At 43.3% G+C, this 12,160-nt stretch overlaps 1 protein-coding gene across 1 annotated transcript in view; it reads left to right on the top strand.

Annotated features, from left to right (window-relative positions):
• LOC129707998 (mucin-19-like) overlaps positions 1 to 8,020 on the top strand; it is a 46,467-nt gene extending 38,447 nt beyond the window's left edge. The window contains exons 18-20 of the mRNA XM_055653550.1: positions 2,790 to 2,837; positions 6,012 to 6,077; positions 6,750 to 8,020. Coding sequence (XP_055509525.1) covers positions 2,790 to 2,837; positions 6,012 to 6,077; positions 6,750 to 6,841 — 206 coding nt within the window. The 3' untranslated portion in view covers positions 6,842 to 8,020. The remainder of the gene's footprint in view (positions 1 to 2,789; positions 2,838 to 6,011; positions 6,078 to 6,749) is intronic.
• Positions 8,021 to 12,160: the final 4,140 nt, after the last annotated feature.

The raw sequence follows: 12,160 nt of genomic DNA on the forward strand, positions 1-12,160 counted from the left end.
AAGTTTGCTGATGATACAAAAGTAGGTGGTTTTGCAGGCAGTGGAAGATGGTTGTGAAAAATTGTAGCAGGATCTTGATCGATGGCGAGAAATGTGAGGGACATGATGGCCAGTGTGGGCCAGTGGGCTGAAGGGCCTGTTTCCACAATGTATCACTCTAATAATCTATAGATGAAAAACCGCATAGGCCATCCCTGAGGCACCCATCCCTGAGGCACATCAATTTTCATATGACTCCAGTCCAAATGATAACCCTTACTCTCACCTCTCACAACCACCATTCTCTGCTTCCTTTCATTAAGCTCATTCTGTATCCAGTTAACAAGCTCTTCCTACATCCCATATGATCACTGAGGACAAATGGAATGGCTATCCAAGCACTTCTTTCTTTCTCACCACGTAGGGATACAAGAGATTTTTCCAGGTTCAGCATTGATTCATTTGCATTTCCTGAGCATTTTGCATGCGATGTTCACAATGTGTTCTCCTCTAACTGCACAAACAAAACACAGGTTGAGTGTTTACCTTGCCGAGCACCTGCAGTAGTGGGAGTGGCCATGAGCTTCTGGTTACTTGCTACATCACCATCCGACCCAAACTCTGACCTGTCTGTTGGTCGACACCTGCACTGTTCAGAGGCCCAAAGTAAGCTGTGTCTGGGCACTTCTGATCTCTGGAAATACTGGAATTTTCTTCAGGCAATTCTCCAACTTTAGGGAATTGACTTTCTTTTTGTCTCTATCATCTTATCAATTTCACTCTGACATCATTTTGAGTCAGATTTCATTTTTCTAATATACAGTCTGAAATGCTGGACATATCCTATAGCATTGCTATGAGCAGCACATTACAGAGACAAATAATCAAATTCTCTTTCAAAATGTGTGAATTACTGCTGCATAAAATCACTACATTTCAGAGATTTTCCTTTTTTTCTACCCAACCTTACTCCACCTTCTCTACTGCAGAAAATTAATTTGTTTTCTGTGTTTCCTATTTCTGATGAATGGATCTGACTGGTATTGTTAACTGTTTCCCTTTCTACAGATGCTGCCTGCTCTGCTAAGTAATTCCATCTTTAGCTATTTTTATTTCAATTTACTAATATCGATATTTTTTTGATTTTCATGATTGTTAGTATGACTGACAAGTTATCAGAAATAGGATTAGGAATATTAGCTACAGGGAGAAATCGAATATACTTGGACTGTTTTCTCTGGAACTGCACAGGTCGCATTGAGACCTGGTGGAAGTATACTCAATTAGATAGGGTAAACAGTCGGAACCGTTTTCCAAGGATATAAAAATCAAATAATAGAGGGCTTAAGGGCCTGTCCCACTTAAGCGATTTTTCAGCAGACTGCCGGCGACTGCCAAGTTCGCGGCACTCGCCTGAAAAACTGGAAACTGGAATGGCGACTGTCAGAGTGGAACACACACACACACACACACACACACACACACACACACACACACACACACACACACACACACACACACACACACACACACACACACACACACACACACACACACACACACACACACACACGCAAAGGGTGGGGGCCAAGGAAAGCGGGGGATTGCTGTCTGAATGTCTGAAATTCACACGGTACAAAGCCACGGTGATACAGACACACACCGGGATGAACACGAAGGTTAAGATGGCTAGCACAGTGTACGGCAAGTCCTTTAAAAGAGGGGGGGGGGGGCAGAAGGGGGAAATGGCGTGGAGACACTTTTAAGAAGCCAGACAACATTTAATAAGCCAGATATACACAGCTGTGAAGTTTGACGGGCATTTAACATTACTGGTCGGTTATCCTTGGTTCTGAAAACTCGTGCTTACTTTTTTTTTCTCCAATGAGCCAATGAAAATGCCTGGTCAGCAAAGGCGATGAAGTAAAACTACCTACGACTACCTTGACTACCCATTTGCACTACATGGCAACCCTACTACAACTGCACCTGCTACTACATGATTATCCATTTTCTCCATGGTGACTAATATTTGGTTGCAGAAATTTTTTTAACATGTTGAAAAATTTGCGGCGACCATACTGATGCCGCGACTAGTTCCCCGAATGCGGGAACTCCTCGTGACCATGAAGGGGACTCACCAGAGACCACCAGCGAACATGTGGTGACCATGAGGCGAGTCTCCTGCACTCGCCTAAAAAGTCACCAAAGTGGGACAGGCCTTTTAGCTTTAAGGTGAGAAGAGTAAAGTTCAAAGGAAGTCAGCCGGGCAAGTTTTTTGTTTTACACAGAGGATGGTGAGCGCCTGGAGTGCATTGCTGGGGATGGTGGTGGAGGTAGATAAGATAGTGACATTTAAGAGACGTTTGGATAGGCACATGGATGTGCAGCGAATGGAGAAATATGGATTATGTGCAAATAAGATGTTGGCATTATTATGGCATTATGTTCAATGTAGACATTGTGGGCACAAATGTTGTACCATTCTGTGTTCAATTTATTTTGACTATGCACATCATGGGAGGGATGTGGTCAGTGGTTTCAGCAATAAATTTTCATCAGAGCCAATTAATGTCAGAAGTAAATAATTAAAGTGTGAAACTTGAATAATGAATCAATTCATTCTATTTGCAGCAACATTTGTTTCTTTGTAACCATATTATGCCACAAAGTAATACAAGAGCCTCTCTTCAGTCCGAAGAAAGGTCCCGATCAAAAATGCCACTTTATCCATGTTCTCCTGATGATGCTGTCTAACACGCTGTTTTTAATTTTTATGAATAATTTGCAATAATTTCTCTAATCTACAGAGTCAACAACTACTGAAGCAACAACGACAACTGCTGTAACGACACCCTGTGAGTAATATTCCGGTTTTCAAACAATCAAATATACAAACAATAATAGTGCAAAGTCAAAGATAATGTCTCTAGTCTATAGATTTCAGAGCCTATTTGGAGATTGTAGTGTTCAATAGTTTGATGGTTGTTAGGAAGATACTGCCCCTGAACCTTGATGTTACGGTTTTCAGGCTTTGAAACCTTCATTCTGATGGCAGGAATGAAATGAGAGCGTGGCTGGGTGGCATGCGTATCTGATGATACCGGTTGCCTTTTTGAGGCAGCGACTCTTGTAGATCCCTTACACAGTGGGAAAGTCAGTACCCTCTGATGGACTGGGCAGTGTTCACCAATTTTTACAATCTTATTATTTTTTGGACGACCGAGCTGCTGAACCAGGCTGTGATGCAACCAGTCAATATGCTCTCTACTGCATTGCCTTGATTTTTAAGCAAAAGGATGATGAGATGCAGCTGGGCCAACCTAATATCAGCTAATTGAATACAGTTGTTGCTCCTTTGACTGTGGCATCGGCTCAATACGGAGCTCAGTCCAGGCTACTTGTGTTTATCCAGTGATAACGTTTTTATCAAATATATTTCAGCATGATGGAGAAAAATTAGAAAATGTACATTTGAAGATGTGGAACATGAGGTAGATGTGAGTTGGCAGGGATTGTCACTGCAATAGGGTTTAACGAACACCACAGTCATAGAGTGACACAACATGGAAACAGGCCCTTCGGCCAAACTTGCCCAGCTCCACGTCTCACCTGCCTGCTTTTAGCCCTTATCCCTCCAAACCTGGCCTACCATGTACCTGTCTGACTGTTTCTTACACGTTAGGATAGTTCCTGCCTCAACTACCTCCTCTGGCAGCTTGTTCCACCACCCTTTGTGTGAAAAAGACCCTCGGATTCCTATTTGTTTAAGAAAGAACTGCAGATGCTGGAAAAATCGAAGATAAACAAAAATTCTGGAGAAACTTAGCGGCTTAGGCAGAATCTATGTAGCGAAGGAGTAGGCAACGTTTTGGGTCGAGACCTTTGTTCAGACTGATGTCGGGGGAGGGGGGGGCGGGAAATAGAAAGGAAGAGGCAGAGACAGTAGGCTGGGGGAGGGTTGGGAAGGGGAGGGGAAGGATGGAGAAAGCAAGGACTACCTGAAATTTGAGGTCAATGTTCATACCGCTGGGGTGTAAACTACCCAAGGTAAATATGAGATGCTACTCCTCCATTTTGTGGTGGGACTCACTCTGGCCATGGAGGAGGCCCAGGACAGAATGGTCGGGTTCGGAATGGGAGGGGGAGTTGAAGTGCTGAGCCACCGGGAGCAGTTGACACCTGGAACAGTGGATGCAATAGATGAGGTTGGAGGAGGAGCAGGTGAACCTCTGCCTCACCTGGAAAGACTGCTTGGGTCCTTGGATGGTGTCGAAGGGGGAGGTAAAGCAACAAGTGTACCATTTTCTGCGGTTGCAAGGGAATGTACCGGGGACGGAGTGGTTTGGGTGGGAAGCGACAAATTAACCAGGGAGTTACGGAGGGAACAGTCTCTGGGGAAAGCAGAAAGGGGAGGAGATGGGAAGATGTGGCCAGTGGTGGGATCCCGTTAGAGGTGGTGACAATGTTGGAGGATTATATGTTGTTGTTACCTTATGCCAGAAAGTAATCAGAAGCAGATACATTGCATTACATGAATAAGATGGTGTAGCGGCAGATTTTTATATTGTTCAAGAGATTACTCCCTCTAGCCACGAAAGTAGACTACATGATTAAGGAGAATGTCGTTATATGCATGTAAGCTTTCCGTGAGACCTTCAGAGCTTCTTCACAAGATGAATCTTCATAACACAGTCTTTTGATTAATAGTTTCTTTATTGTTGAAGAAAAACAATAAGGTACATCCAAACTTCTTCCGACTCGTACACTATAATCTTCGTCAAACTCCAGCATATTGCATTAAAGGTTAGAAAACTCCTCGTGTCTCTGTTACACTTCGCAAGGTCAAATGGTATGCCTTTCTCATGCAAGTCCCAAACTAAACTAAAACCTAAGCTTCTGCGCAAGAAACTTAGCTCCAAAGACGCCCTAGAATACGTCATACATCCCACCCACATAATAACGGGCAGTCTAAAATTTAAAGACACATGCTATAATTAATGACACACAAAGCAAGCCAAATGACCACTACAGATGGTAACATAATATCAGGCAAAATGGTGAATGAACTCATTCCACTAAGGCTGGAAGATTCGCCATTTCATTGTGGATGGACAAAAATGTTAGGGAAACTCAGCGGATGAGACAGCATCTCTGGAGAGAAGGAATAGGTGACGTTTCGACCCTTTCATTGTGAATATGTGATAGATTGCGTGATCACAAATAAACGTTTTACTCACTTTTCATCGTTATAATTTTTTTTATGCTTTCTCAGATCTGAGAACACAACCTACTGAAAAAATAGGCTAACTACAATTATACAATGTCAACAATCTTGGAGAAAACAGGCTGTGTGGGCAAATAGGATGAGCTCAGCTGGGGCATCTGGGTCTGCAGCTAAGAGTTTGGATGAAGGGCCTGATTCTCTGCTGTATGCCCATGACACCACATTTTTCAATTGGTCTTTCATATCAAAATATGTTAAAGTCAGCAATGAAATAGTGATTGAGGAAACATACAGCAAATACTCGGCATGCTCTTACAAGGTTAGAAAATGGAGAATGGTGACATTTTGAAGTGGCTGTTCAGTTTCTTTGTACGAACTCCAGAGATTGTTTCAGGTGAAGGCATTTCAGGACAATGAATAAAAGTTAGAGAATTGGGAAAAGTTAGTGATGACACATATGGAGATGTGGAATCTGTGGTAAGTGTGGTGCAGCAGGAACTGTCACTACAATGGAATTTAAAGGAAGAGTGACAACATGATGCAGAGGGTGAATGTGCAAAATAAAAGGAAGTGGCAGTGGGTGGGTAAAGGTGTAAATAGCTGTTGCGATGTGCTTACATAAATGAAAAACAGATTAATTTACTGAAATGACAGGGAGATAAACTGACTACTCGCTTGTTGCGATCTTTTCTCTGCGGCATCGTGTGCTTATTAATTTCATGTGTTGAAAGGAAAGAACCTGCTGAAAGTTTGAGGAAGCAATTTGAATTTCCTATGAATAATTTTTGCTCTTGGTATCCTCCAGCCACCGCTGGGCCATCTACAACTGCAGGGACCGGCAGCACTCCAGCCCCAAGCACATCCCCGACTTGTAAGTAGCAGATCTTCCCAAGTTTGTCTCAAGTGTAAAACCAAGTAGTTGATTTAAAGGTGAAGGTGTATTGAGGTCATGGGATCTAGGTTCATTGCTGAATATTGGAATATTTGTGTCTGTTGAAATTCTATGAAAGTCAGTAATGAAATAGGAAATTAAATTTGGAAAACTGGCCATGTTCTAACTAGATAAGCAAAATTAGATCAATGTCATTTCTGAATCGACTGGCCAGCATGCCTTGCCCAAGAGCCATTGATCAAGTTTTAGATCAAATTATTTTCAACATGATGATGAATAGATGAAGATGACACATTTAGAGACATGGAACATTTGCAAAATGTGGAGGGATTGTCATGACTAAAGGCTATAAAGGTGTTGCGACTTCATCAGAGACTGGGTTGATTGTGCAAGATAAAATAGTGCTAGTGGATGGTTAATGGAGCCAAGGGCTGTTGCAAAGGACTTACACAATCGAGAAGCAGGCTCATTTCCTGAAATGCTAAAAGTATGGGTTGTCTTTCAGCCTAACATAATCTTTTCCCTACTTTGCCAAGCACAGACACTCTTCCTTTTCCTCCATGTTGAAAGGACCATGCCGATATATATTTTTTAAATTCTTTGAATTCCTTTGAATCATTAATGCTTCTTGATATCCTTTCTTCATCACAGCACCAAGTACAACTTCAGTGACGGGAACCACTACACTTCCTGGCCCAACTACATGTGAGTCTGAGTTCATGATTAATTTATCTTGTATGTAAAGCCAACTTTTCAATGTGCTGGTTAATGGCCCTGTCCCACTGTATGAGTTCATTCCAGCTCTCCCAAGTTAAAGAAAAAATCAAACTCGTGGTAAGCATGTAGAATGAACATAGCGGGTACGTCGGAGCTTGGGGACGTCTCTTAACGGCTCGTAACGCTAACGGCAGATACTCGGGAAGACCCGCTAATGGCAGGTAAGCTCTGGAAGACTCGTGAAGATTTTTCAACATGTTCAAATATGTCCACGAGAGTCCCGAGTACTTATGAGTGGCCATTACCATTAATCTCCGAATTCGAAACAGGGCAAATTCGGGCAGAATTCTTGAATGAATTTGTACAGTGGGGAAGGGCTTTTGGGTGTAATCTGGTAATAATTTCTAGGATACAAATCAGAATAATGAAATATATATGCATCAAGCATGCCTCATTTGATAACAGCCCATTCATTAAAACACCATTCACTGAAAGTGTTATTCTGTCCTCTGCTTGAATTAATGTGCAATAGCTCCATCTTTTGGACCTTTATTGTGAAATGGCCATTGCATATAGGAAGTAGGAAGCAGGAAGCAGGAAGTAGTCTCCTGTCTTTGTGTGTCTGTCATGTTTTTAACATCAGAAGCAGTCCTTTCCAATCCTAGCTTGATATGTCTAAGAAAGCAATGGCTTTTTCACTCGTTTTTCAATGATAAGAATGTGTCAGCACTGGAAATTCATTAAACTTGAGAGCTGAGATGCTAACTTCCTGACTCGCGTTTCGTTATTGAATCGAGTTTGTCAATCTACGTTCTTCTGTTAACAGACACATAGGTTGGACAGTTACAGTGAAAAAGCCAGGAGAACAATGAGTGAAGCAAGCAACTGCAATAAAGCTGCAAAAATAAAAAATACAAATGATCATGATGACAAAGCATTGCAACCCAGTTCAAGCTCACGATTCACCTCCTCCTCTAGATCTTCAAGTAGTGCAACCACTAAAGCTCGTGCAACGGCTGAGGCTGCACATGCACGAGCATCATATATTAAGAGAGAGCTGGCCATAAAAAAAAGAGAGAGCAAGACTAGAGGCAAAGAAAGCAGGAGTAGAGGCAACTTTAGAGGCCTTACATTTGAAGCAAGAGGCTGCTGCTGCTCTAGCACAAGTTGAAGCTTTGGAGGCAGCTGCAGAAGTGGAAGATGGAGAATGTCACAGCCAATGTCAGTCACACTTACAGCAAGTCATAAAGCAACGAACAGGAGGCTATGTACAGGAACAGACAGAAAAGGCTAACTGTCGACGCTATCACCTGTTCACCTGGCAGACCATGCAACAATGAGGACTCACCATCACCAGCAAAAAATGAGGTCACCCAGGTGACTCATTCACGCTACAATGATGGTAACCAACACCCTCCGGTCTACAGAGCTGAAACCAAGAAAGCGTCAAGGCATCATGCTTCCCCATCTCGTATTCACTAACCTGGCCAAAGCCCTTCTTGCAAAGCCTCCCTTGCTGAAGAGGAACTTCTATTAGGCCATATAGCTTATGATGAACACTCTTTAAATCGTAAACAAAACCTTGCACCTGAGACAGGACTTACTAGTATGATCGACTTCGCTGAGTACTAAGCAAGAAGAGAACTCGTGACCAGTGGGCTCACTGAGTTTGATGATACACCTGAGAGCTTCAGAGCATGGCAATCATCCTTTATTAATGCCATTCGCAGCTTAGATCTCACCGCCAGTGAAGAGCTAGATTTCTTAGTAAGGTGGTTAGGCAAAGAATCGTCAGAGAATGTCAGAAGAATTCGCTCAGCGCATGTTACTGACCCATATGCTGCTCTTCAGCCGGTATGGGACAGGCTCCTGTATTGTTACAGAGGTAATAGAGAGTTCTCTATTCAAAAGGTTGGATAGCTTCCCCCGCATAACCAGTAAGGATTACACCAAACTTTGAGACTCACGGAGATTTGCTTATGGAGTTGCAGTCCGCTAAAGAAGATGGATACCTACCTAGTTTGACTTACTTGGACATGGCCCGTGGCATCAACACAATTGTGGAGAAACTCCACCATGGCCTCCAGGAAAAATGGATCTCGCTGGGTTCAAGGTACAAAGAGGAGCACAGTGCCTGCTTCCCACCATTCTCCTTCTTTGCGTAGCTCATCTGTAGAGAGGCAAGAACTAGAAACAACCCAAGTTTTGCCTTTTCAAGTAATGTCAGTAGCCCTGCCAAGTATGAGCCTACCCAGAGACCGGATAATTTAACCCCATATACGTACACAAGACTGACATCGCTACAACAGTTGATGCCAATACAGACAAAACAACGCACAGCAATGATCCGGCGAAGAATTGCCCCATCCACGGCAAACCTCATTCCCTCGCCAAATGTAGAGGTTTTGGAGCTAAGCCCATAGAGGAACGTAACACCTACCTTAAGGAGAACAGCATATGCTTCAGGTGTTGCTCCTCGTCTTCCCACTTCGCCAAAGACTGTATGAAAGTGCTCAAGTGCAGAGAATGCAAAAGCAACCACCACAGCACAGCAATGCATCCAGGCCCTGCCCCCTGGACCTCTAAGCCCTCCGCTCAAGAGCCAGAGCCTACAACACAAGAGAACGAAGGTCTCAACCCTCCAACCACTATCACTTCCCATTGCACTGAGGTATGTGGCCTTTCAGCTCGTTCTTGCTCCAAGATATGCCTGGTAAAGGTATACACATGAAGGCAGCCTGGAAGCTCTATCACAGTGTATGCAATTCTTGATGATCAGAGTAATCGCTCTTTAGCGAGGTCAAGTTTCTTTGATCAGTTTGGGATTGAAAGTGACCCATCCCCTTACTCACTGAAAACTTGTGCAGGAGTGATGGAGATGACAGGAAGAAAAGCAGATGGCTTCCAGGTTGAGGCTGTGAACGGAGGGATAGTTATTGATCTTCCTCCACTCATCGAGTTGATGAAATTCTGGATAATAGGACAGAGATACCAATACCGGAGGCAGCACGTCAACACACTCCGGTTGCAGCTCATGTACCAGAACTAGATCCAAATGCTCAGATTCTACTCTTGCTTGGAAGAGATATCCTCAGAGTACACAACGTGAGGCAACAAATCAATGGGCCAGGCAACACTCCCTTTGCACAAAGACTGGGCTTAGGCTGGGTCCTCATAGGTGATGTTTGCCTTGGGATATGCACAACCCAAGCATCAGCACCGTAAAGACGCACATCGTGGACAATGGTCGACCCTCATTCCTCCCAGAGCCAAATATATCTCAGAGAGACAGTGAACCACGGCGGGGAGTCAATACGTTGTGATGTGTTTCCTTCACCTACAAGTGTCTCTGCTGACAAAGCAGCTGTAGATAAGATTGGCAGCTCAGTATTCATGAGGAATGATGATAAGTCTGCTCCATCCTTTGAAGGCAGTGCCTTTCTAAAGGCTATGGAGGAAGAGTGCCATAAAGATGACACCAACAGCTGGGTGGCGTCTCTACCTTTCAGAGTACCCAGACATCCTCTTCCCAATAATTGGGATCAGACCCTCTCTTGTCTTGACTCTTTAAAGTGCACCTTGAACAAAGGGCCTGCAATGAAAGAACAGTTCATTGCCTTCATGGGAAAGGTGTTTGAGAACAACCACGCTGAACGAGCACCCCCACTGAAAGTTGGAGAGGAATGCTGGTATCTGCCAATCTTCGGAGTTTACCATTCTCAGAAACTAGACCAGATCAGGGTGGTCATCGACTCCAGTGGACAGCATGGTGGAATATCCCTCAACAACATTCTGCTTACCGGCCCAGATTTGAATAACTCCCTCCTTGGAGTGCTGATCCGCTTGCGAAAGGAACCAGGTAGCCATAACAGCCGACATTCAGCAGAAGTTCTATTGTTTTGTAGTGAGAAAAGACCACAGGAATTACCTAAGGTTTTTTATGTCACAGGGCCAACGACATGTCAAAGGACATTGTTGAGTATCGGATGCGTGTGCTCGTCTTTGGGAACAGTCCCTCTCCTGCCATCGATATCTATGGGCTAAGACATGCTGCTCAGGAATATGAGAATGAGTACAGATCTGATACACGTCACTTTGTGGAGAGACATTTTTACGTAGATGATGGGCTCATCTCTCTGCCCACAGAGTCAAAGGCCATCAATCTGCTGAAACGAGTTCAAACATGTCTTGCTCAGTCAAACCTGACGCTGCACAAAATCGCATCAAACAATGCTGCAGTCATGAAAGCCTTCCCCACTAAAGACCTGAAAAAAGGTATAAAGGATCTTTCCTTAACTGATGAAGCTTTACCAATGCAAAGAAGCCCCGGACTGTACTGGGTAATGGAGTCTGACACATTCACCTTTAAAACCATTCACTTGACGTGGAGTTTTAACCACAGTGAACAGCCTTTTTGATCCTCTTGGTTTGATGGAACCAGTGACCACCAGATACGAGGAAGGGCACTACTTGTCTGGCCTCTTCTCTGATGTCTTCTTGTCCTACGTAGCTGAGTAAGATGGCCAAAATCACAGCCTTAAGTGACAGCGTTTTTTCTAAAATCAATATACAGAACAACAGGAAGTGGTCAAGATCAGACTTTTAGTAATATAGATCATTTCTTATACTATTTTACCTGTGGGGCACAACCCCACTGAAGGAATGGGCATTACTACAACTGCAGCAAAAAAACACAATCTGAGTGAACACGATGTGATATATGTATTTCCAGACATTCTTTGACATCCATAAATACATTAGTGATTTGGAAAACAAATGTCAAATATTGCCCAAGCATCTTTTGCCCAAGTGCCAAAGATAATGTTTCAGGTTACAGGCATTCAGGGTATTGCGCAAAAGTTAGTGATGCTACATTTGGAGATGTGGAATCTGTGGTAAGTGTGGTGCAGCAGGAATTGTCACTACAATGGAATTAAAACGAAGAGTGGCAACCTGATGCAGAGGGTGAATGTGCAAAATACAAGGAACAGGCGTGGGTTAAGGTGTTGCGATGAGCTTACATAATTGAAAACCAGATTCATTTATTGATATGACAGATAAACTGACTAATTGCTTGTCGTAATCTTTTCTCTGTGGCATTGTGTGCGTATTAACGTAATTTTCTTATATGTTGATAGGAAAGATCATGCTGAAAGTTTGAGGAATAGGGTTGAATTTCCTTTCAATAATTTTTGCTCCTTGGTATCCTCCAGCCACCGCTGGGCCACCAACAACTGCAGTAGCACTCCAGCAGATCTTCCCAAGTTTGTCTCAAGTGTAAAACCAAGTAATTGATGTAAAGGTATAGGGGTATTGGTCATGGGATCTATGTTCATTGCTGAATA

Source organism: Leucoraja erinacea, chromosome 22 (assembly GCF_028641065.1).
Source record: "Leucoraja erinacea ecotype New England chromosome 22, Leri_hhj_1, whole genome shotgun sequence".
Classification (NCBI taxonomy): Eukaryota; Metazoa; Chordata; class Chondrichthyes; order Rajiformes; family Rajidae; genus Leucoraja; species Leucoraja erinaceus.